This window comes from Aspergillus oryzae, chromosome 2 (genome assembly GCF_000184455.2).
Source record: "Aspergillus oryzae RIB40 DNA, chromosome 2".
Taxonomy (NCBI): domain Eukaryota; kingdom Fungi; phylum Ascomycota; class Eurotiomycetes; order Eurotiales; family Aspergillaceae; genus Aspergillus; species Aspergillus oryzae.
This window is the reverse complement of record NC_036436.1, coordinates 5809086-5826523: the sequence shown is the minus strand read 5'-3', so window position 1 is coordinate 5826523 and position 17438 is coordinate 5809086. Positions and strand designations below refer to the sequence as shown.

Sequence of the window (17438 nt, the reverse complement as noted above, 5' to 3'; positions counted from 1 at the left end):
ACGACGTAAACCTGAAGGCAAGCCAAACCTTCTTTCTCTTGCGATGATAATCACTAACCAGTCAATAGATTTTAGCCACATTCATGCGCAAGATAGGTTGCAGGTACGAGACCGCGACTAACGGACTCGCCGCACTAGAGAAATACAAAGAGTGTGCGGGACAATTCGACTATGTCCTCATGGGTACGAATTCATCTACTCTTAAGCATAGGCAAGCCTAAACTGACAACAACAGATATCTCCATGCCCATCATGGATGGAATAGTATCCTCGAGCAAGATCCGGGAGTATGAAGAACAAAATTCTCTACCGCGAAGCACTATCATGGCGGTTACTGGAGTGGCATCGAGCTCAATGCAACAGCAGGCTTTCGCGGCTGGCATTGATGATTACCTGGTTAAGCCACTTTCTCTTCACGACTTGAAACGAATTATGAATATTGAATAGGTTTTGGTGTTCCTTTTTAGAGGGGGTGGGTGCTTGGAGTATGGTGTTTACGCAAGCGAATACCAATATGTTTATATGCTTCTTAGGTGGGCTACTAGGGCTCGAGAAAATCACATAAACACTGTTGATAGTTTACCGGTGAGCTGCCATTTTGATCATGCAATTATAAGGCGAGCTGCAGTATCAGGTTCCTGCTACCTAGTACGACACCACTAGCCCAACAACAACACCAACCACGCTGCCCAACGCGACTTTAGCACCAAGGTTGAGGCCAAGATGCCAGGCCGAATTCTCTACATGACAAGACACCGGTGAGCGCGACGCATTTGTCGCTTTTATGATTGTTTCCTCCAAGGATTTACAGTCGAGTGAGGCAGCCGTGTTGACTTGGAGCTGACCGACAGACTTTAGATTTGGAAGTTGTACACTATAAGCATGGTTTTAGTATGGTATACTAGCGTATAATTGTTTTCAACATACCTAGAAATATTGCCTCCCAACGTCATGGTGCCCGCCTCCACGAAAGGCAGGTTGATATCAAGCCGGTCGTAGGTTTTTACATAAAGCCAGGCGGTCAAATTGGTTAAGCTGGGCATCGACAAACTAAGGCTTTTGTCAATATCCAATTAAGCGATTAGGAATTGAACGGGAGATTACCTTCCAATACTTCCCTCCAGCCACAGACTATCATCTTGGATGTATTTCAACTCAGGGAAAGAGAGGTCAATCTCCGGTCCTTCCTCTGAGCGGAGCAGGATACTGTAGGAACCTGATCCAAACCCAGAAATATTGGTGAGCTTTGGTGTATCCAAACTACATCGGTCATTATTAGTACAATAAAGTCAATATTGGAATACAGCCTCACCTCGAGAATCTCCCCTGTAAGAGGAGATGGCCAACATCGTGAAGTGCAGGAAGGGAAAGATCCAAGGTACCGTGGGACGAGTTATTTGAATTGCACTCGTCCGAGTTACAAATCTGTATCTGTTCGCGAACCTGTCGCAAGGAGTCGAGGCGTACGCTATACCCATCCACCTCAGCGTTAATTTCGCATTCGTGGCAATTATCGCTGGTCTAATTTACCCACCTTGACGCATCTCCCCTGACACTCAAATACTCCGATTCAACTAATGATCGCAGATCCAGCTCCTGAGTGACATCGATGAACGCCTTCGACCCAACGGTTTTCAATTTCGGTGCAGTAAAGCTCTTCAAAGTCGGGAGGCTGTTAAACCATATACTTCCGCCTAGGAACTCGAGATCCGGTAAATTGATAGACGTTGGTTTCGGGTCGTCCATACTAACGGCGAGGATTGTAAACCACTTGAAGCCCTTTGTGATATTTCGTATGTTTGGTAGATGGAAGGCGCCTGTGTAGTTGTAGGACATCGCGATGCTCCCGTTGATAGTCGTACACTTTGCTGCTATCTCGTCGAGATCTGATTGATTATTGATGATGTAACTGTACCCTTCGTATCCCCATTCTGGGGTACAAATTTGGGCCAGAGCTAATTGGGTAGATTAGTTCAGCTAATGGTGAGTTAACCTGAAAGGATAACGAGAATTCTTACCACTTCCGACCACTACGACAAGTAGAAACATCCATGTCAAGCGATAACTCATGTTGACGGGCATCACGGCATATAGTCGAAGCGAAAGTAGCCAAAAAGGGGCTCAATTTCTGAGATACCACCGACATAACGCTCTTTTTGTACCTGGAGCTGATGTTTGTCATGGGGCTATGTCCCTGCGCCCGACGTATATTAGCAGGCACAGGTAGTGTCTCAAACCGGCGAATCACTTGTAACGGTTGTAGTCAACTGCGAGATTAGTCTTGCTAGTCCCTACTGGGCGCGTACTAGGTCGTCACTACTGCGAAGTGGACCAGTATCATCACTAGCAGTCGGCACTTTCATTCCGCCCCCAATTCATTTACCCCCTTGGCATCTTGGCGAGGATCGAGAACCTCAGTAAACTCGTTGTGGACACAGTTTCAGTCTGACCGGTGACAGGAATCCTATATCCCGAAGTGGCTTATTGTATCCTATGCAAGTCCTGCTATTACAGTCATTCGTATGCTCCATACAGAACAATAATGGTGTTGATCATTTAAATGGTCTAGGCCCCCGAGCCATCGATATGCAAGGGAGCCTCTATGAGTGGGGCGTTGCCTGTCAGCCAGAAAGTGCCCCATAGCCCTATAGGGACGTCTTAGCTGTCCGTTCATTTTTCGATAGCCGAATGGGATTATCTTCAATTCCTCACATTCTGTATGTGATTCCGGTGTTTTAGATTACTCGAGTGTGGTTAGTTTCCTCGCAATTGTGCCCGAATGGCAATTGGAGTATATGCAACTTTATTGAATTCGGTTTATCCTGTCTTTGGTTCTATGAAATATTCTGAGTGGAAGTGAATGAGGTTATATCTACCGATATACGTTACACATTGACTGTAGTAACAATCTATATTTAGATCAAATAAGAGAAAGTTCCATCAGAAGACTTTAATCTAAGACTTGGAACTCCACTTATCTTCATCACGCCATTAAACCTCACCATCCGCCACAGAAGCCCGCAACTGCTCCTTCTCCTCCACAGTAAGATCACTCTCCGCCTTCCCCATCTTAATGAATAACAAGAAAACCAGAGCAACACCCGCACAAGCCACCCCAAACCAAAAAGCAGCCTTATAACTACCCTTCAAACCGAGATACGTAGTTTCAGACACCGTCAGATCAGCCACCCCCAGAAAAAGACTGATACCAACAAAAACAGTAGTATTGATGACAGCACCAGCTACCCCTTGTCTATCCTTGGGTAAGTTGGTAGTGATGAAGATATTGCTGACGCTGTATGTAATGTCGCACCCGACGGTTGTCCCAATCATTGCGGGGAAGATGTAGGCCCAATAGTTGGGATTTTCGGGTATGAGGGCGAATAACAGCATGGCTACAAGATACCCCAACCCAGATATTATAAGGAGGAGCTTTCCTGGGATAAAGTGTAGCGTGAATCCACCGGCTGTGGCTAGGATGAGGCCGCCGGCGGCCATTGGTGCGAACCATGCTGTGGTTATTAGTGTGTCTTTGCCGAGGATTGTTTGGATACTATGACAACACGAATCAGTGAATATTCTTTGTGCTTAAAAGGCTGATAAAGTCTTACTAAAAGTTCGCGTAGAAGAGATAGACACCGAATACACCGTATTGAAAGAGTAGCGATGTGAACAGCGGTGTCATATACTTTACTTTGAATATATCGAATGGAAGTAATGGCGACGAAGCGACCCAGCCCTCCACGTAGAATGCGGCACAGAGAAACAGAATGCCCAGGATGAACGTGACAAGTATGTATGGGGTTCGCCAACCATCTAGAGCGTGAGTACTATCTGTGATAGCGTACACTAGCAACAATAACCCCGGGATGATGGTTGCGCATCCCCACCAATCCATTTTTGAGTCACTTGACGACTTAACTGATGGCAGAGAGAGTAGCGAGATGATTGACACAACAAAGAGCATTATGGCACCTATCCAAAAGTACCACCTCCATGTGAGGTAGTGCCCAGAAAGCCCGCTAACTGCTATACCCGAATAAAATCCTAACGGCGAGAAGGCTCCATACAGACTAAAGACAAGGTTTTTGCGAGGGCCAGGCCGATAGATTGTTCCGATCAGCATGATGCCAGCCGGTAAGTAGGCCGCGGGTCCTAATCCTTGTAGCGCACGGCAGAATATCATCATCATGTAGTTTTTACTGCAGCCGCCGATCAAGGACCAGATAAAATACCAAATCAAGCCGGAATTGAAGACGATATGGGCACCGAATATATCGGCAAGGCGAGCAGCTGGTAATAGGAATGCACCGGTGACCAAAGAGAACACGCTTGCAGGCCAAGTCTTCGCCTCTTCCGGTATGTCCAGTGCATCTGTCAAGACCGGTAGGATCGTGTTGAATCCGCTGATAAAGTATTCCTGTTCGAGTGAGATAAGATCTTCAATAGTAGTCTGAAGGTCTCTTACCGCTAGAAGCATGGATGCCAGCAATGAGAAACAGAATCCTATTTCTATAACATTGTTAGCAAATATAGCCGGGCGCTGCCGCCCAAGTTGCTCGAGCTGGACCGTATCAGGTGTGCATTGCTGGTCAGACTTTGTTTGGCTGTCTTGACTAGTTTCACTGTCTGCACGAATCTCCATGGCGATAGAACAGGGCCATGAGCCACGTTGTGGATGGTTTCAACGAGTCTGGTGACCTGGTAGAGTCGAAGAGAGATCGCCAGGAATGAAAGGAAATCGGCGAGGGAGGAGGTCAGAGACCACTTGATCTCCCGTCGATCCGTTGAAACATCCATTTCCATAATCCGAACGCTAAAAGATAATTTTCTGGGCATATATGTGTAGCTGTCAATTGTTGGGAGTGGGATGTGAACGAGGTAGGGCAAAGGCCCACTCCGACGAGTCAGAATCCAAACTGGGATGTCTCCCAGCCAATCTCGTTGTGGCGATGGATGACAAGCTTCCCAAGTGGGTCTCTTATACCAAAAGAGAAGCCAAGACGTAACTTTTGCATTTCCTCTTCCTCGGCTTACATGTCCACTTCTACATCCAACCCTGCAGGTTATGCCTGACTCAGAAAAGGTCATACCGCCACCACAGAAAGCTCGAGACCTTTCAACGATAGACAATCACTCTTAGCCGCTCGCCTCAGTTCTCTAGGTTTGTATTTTCCCGCGCTTGTGTTTTCCTGCGGGTCTCTCTTGGCAGTCTTTCTGTGAGGCCGAATTCCATCAATGCAAGAAAACCCCGGATCAAAACCGTGCCACAACTGTCGAAGAAAACGACGGAGATGTGACCGTTCCGTTCCCGTATGTCACAAATGCATGAAAACTGGGCAGGAATGTCTGGGCTACGGCAAGCTGTTCATCTGGAACGAGGGTGTGGCTAGTAGGGGAAAGATGATGGGCAAGACCTATGCAACGCCAAACCATCTCCAGCCACTCACCATGTCGACAAGAGACGAAGGAACCAGCAGGGTTTGGACCTTCTCATGTGATCTAAATCCTAGCATCCCCGATCGTAATGATCTCCGGGCACCGCTTTACATAACTCCGATTGACCCACTTTTCCAAGGCATGGATAATCCCTCTAGACGTTACCTGTGTCATTGTAGGCTTCTCTGGAAATGGCTCTTGGATCCTGGTCATGCTAATCAATGCTACAGTTGCTACAACCCTCTGCGAGGACCTTGTGATATCTGATGTTCCCAACGAAAACCCATTCCGCAGTCTAATTCCCACATGTAGAGATCATCCTATCTTACTGCATATCATAGTTGCCAATGCTGCGATGCATATCTCGAGCATGAGCCGTCCAAGCTTTGACCTACATAATAGCAGCGTACAAGCATTGTTGCCAGATCACTCCGCCGTGAATACCCCGATCCACACAACATACTCAACAGACTCCTCCGCCAGTGCAACCCTAGATGCCCTATCAGCAAAGCAAAAATCAATCCACCTCCTCAAGACAGCCCTGGAAAATCTCCCATCCACAGATATCAACCTCATAGTAACAGTCATACTCCTTTTCATCAACCTGGAGCTCATCGACTCCGGCAAAAACGCATGGAGAGCGCACGTCAAAGGCGCAATGAAACTCATCAGCTCTCTAAAGCCCTTCCAGAACGACCAACTATCTCCAATAGCATTGATTCGCGATCGCATCACGTCGGACTGCTTAACGTAAGTCACCATTTCAAAACCAACCAACAAACACACAAAGCCCATCCTAGTGACAACCCCAGATACCACGTCCTAGGCTCAACTCTCACAAACTCCACCACCTTCTTGGACCCCTTCTCTCTTCCCATAGATATAACAACCATCCTGAGACGCTCCGAAGCAAACAGCTATCTCTCCTTCCCAACAACTCTCCTCCAGATCCTCTTCCGGGCATGCGAGCTATCAAATATAGCCTTTACTCTTCCTGCCACCGAAACCCCCAATCTAATCAACGAAGCATCCTCCTTACTAAATGCCGCGCAAGCATTCGATGTAGAAGCCTGGGCCAACAACGTCGAAGGCGCCCCGACGCACCGGACCCTAAACCGTATCCATACAGCCCTCGCTCACCAAAACGCAGTATGCATATACATATACCGAAGTATCGCCTATGATCCTACAGATATGGACTCAGAGACATTGGTTACTGAGATAATCCATCATCTTTCATTCATTGATCCCAAGGATCCTTTGTCTAAGGCTACATCGTGGCCGACTTTTATTGCGGGTGCGGAGACTGATAACCCCGTGTATCGGCAGTGGGCGCTAGATCGGTTGAGTTTGTTATGGAATGTACTACCGTGGGGATATGTGCAGACTGCGGTGGAGGTTATGCGGATGGCTTGGAGGTTGAGGGATGAGGCTAATTCTGATATTATGGGGGTAAGTGGTTGGGTTCAGCAGTTGAAGGCGCTGGGGAATCATTGGTTGATTGCTTGATGTGTGTTAATTCTGGTAACATATATGGAATCTGCATTTTATGTTTCTCAGCGATTAGCATTATGATTTTTATGAATTATCATACAGTTAAGATCATGAAACTATATGTTGATAATGGGTTTATCACTATCATTATCGTCCTCTTCACCAAAACGCCGCCTAAGAAGCAATCTAGGTCACCATGTCACCCGGTCGGGGTCTCCCCATTGGGATAAATCGAAAAGAAAGTCTCCAAATCCATCGTGGAGAAATCAAAGTCCCATCCCATATCAGACAAGGTAAGATCCAAAAGGTCCTCGCCGCTACCAAGACTCCCGCTGGGTGGGTTGAGCGCAGCCTGTAATGAATTGTTCTGAAACTCCGATAATATGGGTAAACCGTTACTAGTTTGTAACGGTTGTAGTGGTATTCCCGGTAACGACGGTTCGGGTATACTCTGAGTCTGGGGATTCGGAATATCACTAGAGTATGGCCGGGCAGTGGTGGCTTGCTGACCCATAGTATTATTATATGCCTTTGGAGGGACCCACTCATAAGCAGGATTTAGTTTCCTCAAGACTGTTTGAATAGCCGTTATTGTGCTTTTGATGGGATCGCCTTCTCGCATGGTTGAGAGACTCTGAAGAGCGGCGTAAATCCAGGGAAGGTGTGTGGGAGCAAGGTCTTTTCCGTGCATTAGGTCGTAGATTATGGCGAAAGAGGCGCTTCCTAGGAAGTATCCGTGATAGCGGAGTTCCTATTACCTGGTTAGATCGGAGATTGGGTGGAAAATATGGCAGCCTTCTGGTTTTTGAGTAACTCACTCGGACAAACTCGTTAGCCACAGCCGCTTCACTTAGAAACTGAATGGTTCTGCAGGAGGCTCCGAGGGCTTTGTTACAAGCCTCATTAAGCCATGCGGGGGCTTCGGTTGGACGATTGCTGCCATGTTGAGAAGGGTCCTTCATATCTTGCTGCCACCGGCCACGGAAGATCAGAAACGGACGGAAGGTCAAGAGAACCGTGTGGTAGTAAACTACATCGTCAATTATCAGTCGAATTATAGCTGTGTAATCACTTACTGGTTGTTAGTATTGTCTGCTGTACGCCGAGAGTGCCCTGTTGAGGACATGTATCCAAGTTAACACCAATGGCCTGTTGCATCTGCATCTCATATGGTCGATAATCGTCTGTAATTGATCTCGCAAGTCTCCACATCTGCAAAAGCGAGTCATGGTGATGACCGAACATCTCGTCTGCCAATCGAGCGATGATTTTAGAGACATAAGTCAAGGTACACAGGAAAGGGTTCTCCGGCAGTTCGATACCGACGTCCCTTAAAGAGAGTGAAGAGGGGCGTCCTAGATGGAAACAGAACCAACTACGGCAAGTTAGATTGGCCAGGTGTGATCAAGCAAATGAGACGAACGTTTCGTAGAAATACAGAGACCAGAATGTTAACCGCCTCTCTTGTACACTGTCTGTAGGCTCTCCGCCTTGGCTTGGGGCTTCTTTATGCAGTCCAGCTGACAGCGCCTTTCGCGACGCAGCACCCAAGTGAAGAAAGGATGAGTTCGGTCTCCCCTGCTCACTCTGATAATGGGCGTGCTAGTAAAGTTAGGCCCCTGGTATCTTGGCAATCATAGAAGGGAGCACTTATCATGAGCAGCGATAATTGGACCGTCTCCAAATTCACGATGTCGTCCAATGGACCGCAAGTTGCTTTCACCTGATCATACAGCACATCCCCCCAGCGATAATGTTCTGTGCCGAGAGCTCCCGTAGCCAGCGCTAACAGAAGCATGCATTGCCCCCAGGTTTCAGAGCGAGCCCCGGGAACAGGGTTGTATAGATGCTCCAGTTGCTGTTCGAACGACTCTTTTGAGCGAAATGGAATCAATGTGTATAATGTGGACAAGAATCGCCGCAGAAATAGATTAGCTAGCTCACGAGGCAAGAACATGACCGGCATATCCATTGGCTTGCAGCTTTTTATCGACTCCTTGGGCTCATCTGGTGTCCCAAAGAAGATTCGACGGAAACTGAACATATCAAGACTAGCTCTAGCCTCTTCGACCTCGCCATGAGGCTTTTCCAAGCCTGGGGTCTGATTGGACACTAGATCCCGGTATATCTCATGCATGAGAGCAAAGTTCGACGTCGAACCATAGTACAGCTGAACTTTGCATGATGGAGATTCCACATGAGTCGCAGACACACTGTTGTTGATAGTATAATTATTTGATGGGTTCCGGCGCGACGGTAGGCCAGGCGATCGCGGGCCCGCCCCATACCCAGAGCGCGTTGTCACTTCTGACTCAAAGGAGTCACTATCACGATTCGTTTGGTGTTTTCTCTTGCGCTGTCTGATCACATCACGATAAATGCAAGGGGTATTTCGTAGGTGACAGGTTTTGCATGGACTGCTACCATTGCACTTGATCTTTCTCTTCCTGCATTCTTGGCAGGCTTTGGATATCCGCCAGCCTGTTTGCAGGGAGGCAGGGGTGTCAGCCATTGGAGCAACCCAGCTGTAAGGATTACTTTATATCCGTCTAGACTGTTCGGTTAACTCACAGCTGTTGCTAATATTACGATTGACTAGATCGTGACGAACACGGCGAGAGAGATCGGATTTACTCCACGTGATTTAATCCGTAATTCCGAGTGAGTGGGGTCAAATCAACCAATGGAAGCCCGGTAGGTTCAGTACTGATGGATCTTGAAGTATATCTCGACTTGAGTAGCAGTTTGTCTCCACCACATAGACTACTCTATATCAAAAATTTCCTCTAAGTGCCCGTTTTCACACTAAAACTCGATGCTTTGCTAAGAATTTCTGGCCGGAAAGATTTTCCTTGTACTCTATCATTGCTAATACCAAGTACCCTCAAACGACAAACCTGACAGCCCTCATACACAACCCAACATCGCACATACAGTATATCTATCCGGGTCTTTACAAAAAGTACCCTACCTCATTGTAATTCACCCGAGTTACTTTGAATTGCATGTCCACTAGGCCCACGCTCCAACCAGGCTCATGCAAAAGGCACCCATGAAGAGAATAATACAAGCATAAACTCTCTTCTTGCCACGAAGCACACGCCAGCTCTCATCGCTGAGGAAGTCCTCTGACATCAGCTCTACCAGTGAAGCAAAGATAAGGAGGCCTGCGGAGATGGCATTCATGACGCCGACGAGGAGAAGACCGACTTCTGAGTCGGGGCTATAGAGAGTGTGGGTTGCGAGACCAATAGCTTGACCGATTGGGGTTCTGCATACATCAGCAACTGACCCTCATAAACAATATAGCCTCATAAACAATATAGAAAAGATTGAAATGAAGCGGACTTACGTGCATCCATATGCCAGAGACATAAGCCAGGGCTGCATGGCTTTCTCCGGCCAGTCCAGCGCAGCGATACGAGAGCCTAGAGCAAGACCTTCGAATGTTTCTGTGTCCATGTATCAGTAAAGCATGAAGCAGTGTAGGTATAAGGGCAGGGAGACAAACGGTGAAAGACGATGGCAATCAATAAAATCACAAACTCGCTGCCGACCGATACACTGAGTGACATGCCAATGAAAACACTATGGAACAGGATTCCCATTTCCAGCAAGACGACTTGCATGACTTCTTTGCGATGCTTTTGCTCCGGAGTCATGACATGACCATCGTCGCTGCGCTCCACATCTTCTTGGACAGGTTCGATCCTCGGTTCTTGCCGATATTGAGGAACCTCTGGAGCGGAGGAAATGCGGCAAATACGTTCTGGGTCTTCGCCCATTTGGTTGATAGCTCGACTAATGCTAGAAGACCGACCGATCAAAGGGCCCATATCGCGTAGGTGAGGAAGAGGCTCTACGCCGGCCGGTCGTTCTCTCTCGTTGCACACGGTCGAATCAACCACGTGGGCCCTTTTTATGGGGGTTTCCTTCTCAGTAGGTCGAGAAAGATAGGGTGGCGGGTCCGACAGGCTAGTGCCTCCGCGACAGCAATGTCTCGCGGGACTAAAGACCATCTCAATCACTGTCACCAGGAACACTCCCGCCAGGGCAATGGCCCCTGGCATTTCGGGGTAATCGGTGGTCCAGAATTTCGACAGACATGGATCGTTGAGTGACTGAAACGCGGTGGGGAGCAAGTGCACAAATGCAGTGGCGATCAGGACACCGGTACCGAAATGACTGACGAAGAAGAGACATGACGACGGAATGCGGAGACGCGGAAACCATATGGCAAGGACCGGAAAGGCGCAGGCTAGTGTCGAAACTGACAATATGATGAACAGCCCGCCAACGTGCAAAGGAAGGTTGTACTCGCTACCCCCAACACCACCCTGCGCACATGTTCCTCTTTTCTCGAAAGGAAGGTCTCTTTCAATTGGTTCGAAACCTTGGCCTAATTAGCGTCTGGAATTATGTTAAAGATCAGTCGCGGAGATTATTCGTCTTACCTGATGAGGGGACTGGGGGAACCTCCGGGCCATGCAGATATCGCCCAATACTACTATGGGAAATCAATGCCGCCGTGAAGAGAACCGACAGTAGCCACGATGCCCAGCTCTTGAATGTTTGAAAAGATTGAGAATTGTTTTGACCACGACCACTCTGCTGACCAGCATTAAAGCTGGTCATCGGGTCAATGGGACGTCCTGGAGATGCTCATCAGCATTGATGCCGCCAGCCGGGTACTCACCGACCAAGTAAACACAGGGAAGTAACGAAAATAAGGAGTCATACCTGACTTCGAGGTCAGTGACGCCCCATTATCCCACATTAGATTCTTCTCTGGATCAATCGGCAGGGAATTCATCCTCCGTTTGTCACTGAGGCACGCCAACGACTGTCCAGAATCACTACCATTTCCATCTCCCTCCTTATTCTCACGGGCGTTAGAGATTCCATTCAAGTCTTGGCGAGTCGTCAGATCTGGCGCCAGAAATGGCGGGTTCTGATTCCACTCGACATGCAAGAGCGTATCATCAGTACGCGACGGGCAATTCATGATGGGCAACGCTACTGATCTCACCGTGATGGGGTTTACAGGAGTATTAACTGAGACAGATTGTCCGCAATTTCATCGTTGCAGAACCAGATGGCAGACTGTGGCCAACTAAGGGCTTGGCATTGTCTTGGTTCCGGAAACGATCGCTCTAGCATATTCTTGGCGTTGGTCATGGAAACCTCGTCGACAAAGACGTTTTCACCCGTTATTGGAGAAGCTGTATGTTTCATGCCGTCCAAATCACCTTGCAGCATGCTTGCTGTGGTTGAAATACACTTCTATATCCCATGATCTCGTCCTCTGGGTTTGGGATAGATCACGGGACGTTATGTTCGATTTTAGGTGTGTGAGTTTTTCGGGCCGATGATCGGGGCATTCCGCAACCGTCGGCCCGGCATAGATCCAGGTCTCTTCAATCCCAATGACAGTAGACACCACTCGACAGCAGGGTAGAGAGGAGAAACAGGAAAAAGGATTATGGATCATCAATCCAGGGGTACAACAACGGCGCGGCCATTCCCGTTTTCATCGTACGCCCTACAGGGCAGTCCTTATCGACGGACCACGGGACCTGTCAACTCCACTCACTATCTCGGAGAATATCCACGAGATTTCACTAGGAGTTTGAATCTGTTTGATTGATCACATATTGGGCACGTTTGGCCTGTAGTCAGTCTGAACCAAGTCCTGTCTTATTTTACTAGGATAAAGTTCATATTCTTCACTCAAGGTTCTAACCAAGGGATGCATCATCACCCTTTACTTGTTACATACTCCTCGGGAGAAATCGGATGGCCTTACCTAACAAGCGGGCCAGACAGGCTTTAATTACTTTGGTATAGAGGATTCCAGAAATAGGCCTTCGCACTCAGGGAGAATCTTGGCCCGGTGATTTGCGCACGATCGGAATAAAGAGGAGATCGGCGGAATCCGCCTGGCGACAGAATTAAGACTCAATATTCTGCTTCTATCACGAGTCTGATGGAACTACGATGCCGTTGCCCAACTTGGGATTGAAAGAAAGTAAAAGTAAACTCTAGAGCTCCAACCCGCCACATGGCTTGTCAGAACTCAGACCAAGCCAAGACAGAACACCCAAGCTAATAACGATCTGTACTATTGAGAACTAAGTAGATGAACACGCAGTTGCACCTATCGAATTCGACTCCGCATCCAGTAGGGAAATCCACTGTGCACGTGACCACAGAGATTGGAGATAAGCGGACCATCGATGGCCCCGCGCTCGCAGTGATATCATTGCTTCCTTGATACATAGACAACAGCATAGTATAGGAAGAGTTGTATGGCACTAAGCTCTGTTAGTTAACCAATCCGCTCAGTACAATTAGTACTTTGGCTTCACTAGTTGGAAAACCCAATCACCCAGATAACATTCCCACCCCGGACAAGCCGAGATATATATCACCTACACTTTTACCCCCGATCCTTACTACCCACACCTCTACTACCATAACCAACAACATAACCATAAACACCAATTTCCACAACACCTTGACCATATAATATAGCCAAATGGCCAGCTATCTCATCACCGGCACCTCACGAGGCCTCGGCCTCGCCCTTGTCTCCCAGTTGCTCTCTCTACCAGCATCACAAGTCGCATCCATCTTCGCAACTTCGCGATCTGCGCAACCCAGTCCCAATCTCAAAGACCTCATCGACCAGTCCTCCGGCCGCGCATCTTACATCCAACTCGACGTAACCGACACGATCAGCATCCGAACAGCGGCACAACAAATAGAACGCCAACTCCACGGCCGCGGTCTAGACGTCCTCATCAACAACGCAGGAATCCAACCCGTGACCAAGGGAGGGGCAGAATACATGTACACAACACATAACACACTCCCCCCCTTATCCAAGAAATATCCAATTGACAATGATCAAATAGGGATAATCTCACCGAAACATTCAACACAAACGTAAATGCACCCCACGAAGTAATCCGTACATTCCTACCCCTTCTCCGCAAAGGAGACCGAAAGGTTATTACCAATATGTAAGCCCTATTATATATTCCCAGCATGTAGTGGATAGCTAACGGATCTAGATCCACGACGTTAGGCTCTATAGGCACGGCGTCACCTTTCATGGCGAAATTGACTCCGGCGTATAATATCACCAAGGCTGCGTTGAATATGCTTACTGTGCAGTATGCGCTTAGTCTTGGGGATGAGGGGTTTACTGTTTTTTGTGTTAGTCCTGGGGTATGTATCTCTATCTTATTTCCTAGTTCCTATTCTATCAATTGGACTCAAGATTAGATAGAGTGAGCATGCTAACAAGACTAGTGGCTAAAAACCGACCTAGGCGGACCAAGAGCAGATCTCCCCGTCTCCACCGGCGCAGAAGCAGTGGCAAAGATCATCCTAGAGGCCAATCACAAAGACACAAATGGGAAGTTCCTCAACATCCATGTGCCCGGCTGGGAACAAACAGAGGGATTCAATCAATACGACGGGGCAGAGATCCCATGGTAGTAATCAGGATCAGAAAATAAAGTTTCTAAGCAAGGTGAACGGGGGAGTAGAATAATCAAAAATGAAACCTTGACATTGCAGTCCAGACCAGCGTAAGGGCATGAATGAGTGAGTGGTGATGTAGTTGTGGATCCACGCAGTGATGCAACCCTTATCTGCCGCTTTCGGTAATTGATATGCTTCAGTGCCCATGACATCATAATATCAATCAGGTATAACTACGGGGTACAGGAGACGTCTTCAAGGTCCTTAAGACCCTATTCTACACAAACCAAACAATACAATCTGTCCAATAAACCACAAGTTCGAAACACCCAAGCCAATCAACCCCACACCAAACCCAACCCCAGCCCCAAACCAAGACACAAAGTTAAAAGAAAAAAAAGAAAAAGAAAAAGAAAAAGAAAATGGGCTACGACTTCACAATCTACAAAGGCTCCAAAGACGGCAGCATCCAGAAATCCACAACCCACCGCCCCGCGCTCCAAAAAGACCAAGTCCTGATCCGAATCACCCACTCCGGGGTCTGTTTCACAGACGTCCATTACCGCACAACAGACATGGCCCTCGGCCACGAAGGAGCCGGCGTGGTCGAGGAAACTGGTCCCGAAGTACAAGACCTGGTCAAAGGCGACCGAGTCGGCTGGGGCTACGAACACGATTGCTGCGGCCGGTGTTCGAAATGTCTAACGGGGTGGGAGACGTTCTGTCCCGAGCGGAAGATGTACGCGGCCGCGGATCTGGACCAGGGGTCGTTTGCTTCGCATGCTATCTGGCGGGAATCGTTCCTGTTTAAGATTCCCGAGGGGATTAAGAATGAGGATGCGGCGCCGTTGATGTGTGGGGGGTCGACTGTGTTTAATGCCCTGCATGTAGCTGGTGTGAAACCTACTGCTCGGGTGGGTATCATCGGAGTCGGGGGATTAGGGCATTTGGCGATCCAGTTTGCGGCCAAGATGGGATGTCAGGTTGTGGTGTTCTCGGGCAGTGATAATAAGAAAGATGAAGCTAAGAAACTGGGCGCTGCGGAGTTCTATGCGACGAAGGGTGTTAAGGAGTTGAAGGTTGAGAAGAAGTTGGATAATTTGATTGTCACAACGAGCAGTCAGCCGGATTGGAATCAGTATGTGAGTGTTTTGAATCCTGGGGCGACTATTTCCCCGTTGTCGGTTGATTTGGAGGATTTCAAGTTTCCTTATATGCCGCTACTGGGGAATGGGTTTAGGGTTGTGGGGTCGATTGTCTCGGCTAGACAGGTTCATCGCGATATGTTGGATTTTGCGGCTTTTCATGGGGTGAAGCCGATTAATATGACATATCCGATGAGCAAGGAGGGGATTGAAGAGTGTTTGAAGACGTTGGAGGAGGGGAAGATGAGGTATCGGGGGTTGCTGGTGGCGCAGTAGTGGTGTAATTAGAGTTGAATGTGGGTTATATGTATAGTATTGGGAATGATAATGTTTGCTTAACTTGGAGGTGTTAGATATCTTTTCTCATCCTAGGTGAGGCATAAGCATTAAGTGTAGGACCTGCTTCACTGTAAAAGGTGGAAACTGTTCGAAGACACTCAATATTCTCTCCATATCCATGGGATGGCCCCCTTCCGTAAGACTTCGGGAACATAAAAGAGAATTAAGATTCATCCGAGAATGCAAACCTCGAAACGTGAAAGTTGCCCCGTGCAGCACAGATCTTTTTAATGGCTTCATTGTGGTAGAAGTCAAGCACTGACCTAGGGCATGTCGTTTCCACGGGAAACTAAGAAAGTATGACATAAATAGGAGCAAAGAAGTGGTAACACATTCATGCACAAACTAGATATAGTCCGGTTTAGGATATGTGGAGATCGTTCCTAGCATTGGGATCGGAAGTATACATTGATATTAACAAGTGACGCTGGATATAAAACTGCCACATACCTACATTGAATCCGTCTCCCGTATTCCAGACACAGGATAAGTTCAACTACATAGGAGTATGTGACAGTAATTCGCGATATCATTATATACATCAAGGCATTATATATCTAGTCCGCACTAGGGCATCAATCTCCAGCACTTATATCCCCATCCTCTCCCCGCTGGTGCCTGTCAAAAAGCGCCCGCACTGCCTTGGCCGTCATGGGTCTCTGTTTTAACATACTTCTGGTCAGTGTTTGCGTCAATATATTCGTCACAGGCTTTCGCCTCGAAGCCCCTTGCCAGATCCTTCGGTCATAAGTCATCAAATATGCGATCTCCGCCCGATCCGGCGTCTTCATAAACTCCATCCGTCTCCTCGGCGTGATATTCTTGATTCCAAGAACCCATTGTAAATTCGACAGAAAGAACTGATCCAGCTCCAGCTCCATCAACCCATCACACAACCTCAACAACCGCCAACACTGCTGCACATACTTCCGATCCAGATTCACACCCAACTCATTCGGATCAATCATAAACGAGATCTTGGTAATCAACGACCGAGTCTGCGGCCGAATACACGACAGAAAATTAATAAGAATAGTCGGATTCTCAAACGCAAACCAATTCTCCGTCCAGAAGACATGCGACGCCTCTTTATAAAACCGTTTGTTAATAAGGAAAATATGGAGATTCTTTCGTCGCGCACATAGACACTTCAGATTTCGCAGTGTCGGATGTGGTTCTCGCTTGGCCCGGATATTCTCCGAGTAGCAGTTATCGCACATGTACTCGTTGGTCATCGGTGGAGACCATTGGCTGCGTGCGGGAGAAACAAAGACAGGTTGTCGCTGGCCCCAAGCGTACCATCGACAGTCGGCGCAGGCGAAATTCATGTTGCTTTCGGGGCCCGTGGCCGTATGGGCGGGACCCGGGTAGTCGTATGAGAATCGCTCGCATTGGAAGGTGTGGTTGAAGCTGAATTTACATGGTTGGACTATGAGAAGACGGTAGACGTGGTTTCGGACTTCTGACGGGAGGGCGAAGAACCTGGATTCGTCAGTTTCGATCTGGGCATTGGATGTGAGGGTTCCATGT

At 48.0% G+C, this 17438-nt stretch overlaps 8 protein-coding genes across 8 annotated transcripts; 4 read left to right on the top strand and 4 right to left on the bottom strand.

Moving 5' to 3' along the window:
- Positions 1-83: 83 nt before the first annotated feature.
- AO090003001383 (response regulator) lies at positions 84-447 on the top strand (the record flags this gene model as incomplete). Its single annotated transcript, XM_023235299.1, has 2 exons — positions 84-183; positions 236-447. The coding sequence occupies 2 exons, from the start codon at positions 84-86 to the stop codon at positions 445-447; spliced, it is 312 nt and encodes a 103-aa protein (XP_023090332.1).
- A 198-nt stretch (positions 448-645) lies between these two features.
- On the bottom strand, positions 646-2070 carry AO090003001382 (uncharacterized protein; the record flags this gene model as incomplete). The annotated part of the gene is made up of 6 exons (XM_023235298.1): positions 646-874; positions 928-1050; positions 1105-1260; positions 1313-1468; positions 1535-1955; positions 2019-2070. 6 exons carry the CDS (start codon positions 2068-2070, stop codon positions 646-648), a joined length of 1137 nt encoding a protein of 378 aa, XP_023090331.1.
- Positions 2071-2991: 921 nt separating this feature from the next.
- AO090003001381 (uncharacterized protein) lies at positions 2992-4645 on the bottom strand (the record flags this gene model as incomplete). Its single annotated transcript, XM_001820389.1, has 3 exons — positions 2992-3553; positions 3612-4420; positions 4469-4645. The coding sequence occupies 3 exons, from the start codon at positions 4643-4645 to the stop codon at positions 2992-2994; spliced, it is 1548 nt and encodes a 515-aa protein (XP_001820441.1).
- A 1164-nt stretch (positions 4646-5809) lies between these two features.
- Positions 5810-7047, top strand: AO090003001380 (uncharacterized protein; the record flags this gene model as incomplete). The annotated part of the gene is made up of 4 exons (XM_023235297.1): positions 5810-6189; positions 6320-6588; positions 6632-6891; positions 7036-7047. The coding sequence occupies 4 exons, from the start codon at positions 5810-5812 to the stop codon at positions 7045-7047; spliced, it is 921 nt and encodes a 306-aa protein (XP_023090330.1).
- Positions 7048-7132: 85 nt separating this feature from the next.
- AO090003001379 (Zn(II)2Cys6 transcription factor) lies at positions 7133-9445 on the bottom strand (the record flags this gene model as incomplete). The annotated part of the gene is made up of 5 exons (XM_023235296.1): positions 7133-7684; positions 7752-7963; positions 8010-8308; positions 8357-8535; positions 8624-9445. 5 exons carry the CDS (start codon positions 9443-9445, stop codon positions 7133-7135), a joined length of 2064 nt encoding a protein of 687 aa, XP_023090329.1.
- A 500-nt stretch (positions 9446-9945) lies between these two features.
- Positions 9946-11671, bottom strand: zrfD (putative plasma membrane zinc ion transporter; the record flags this gene model as incomplete). Its single annotated transcript, XM_023235295.1, has 4 exons — positions 9946-10204; positions 10286-10385; positions 10445-11270; positions 11630-11671. 4 exons carry the CDS (start codon positions 11669-11671, stop codon positions 9946-9948), a joined length of 1227 nt encoding a protein of 408 aa, XP_023090328.1.
- A 1800-nt stretch (positions 11672-13471) lies between these two features.
- On the top strand, positions 13472-14439 carry AO090003001377 (SDR family oxidoreductase; the record flags this gene model as incomplete). The annotated part of the gene is made up of 4 exons (XM_001820385.1): positions 13472-13785; positions 13851-13958; positions 14010-14166; positions 14251-14439. 4 exons carry the CDS (start codon positions 13472-13474, stop codon positions 14437-14439), a joined length of 768 nt encoding a protein of 255 aa, XP_001820437.1.
- A 407-nt stretch (positions 14440-14846) lies between these two features.
- Positions 14847-15845, top strand: AO090003001376 (NAD(P)-dependent alcohol dehydrogenase; the record flags this gene model as incomplete). Its single annotated transcript, XM_001820384.1, has 1 exon — positions 14847-15845. One exon carries the CDS (start codon positions 14847-14849, stop codon positions 15843-15845), a length of 999 nt encoding a protein of 332 aa, XP_001820436.1.
- Between the last annotated feature and the right edge of the window lie 1593 nt (positions 15846-17438).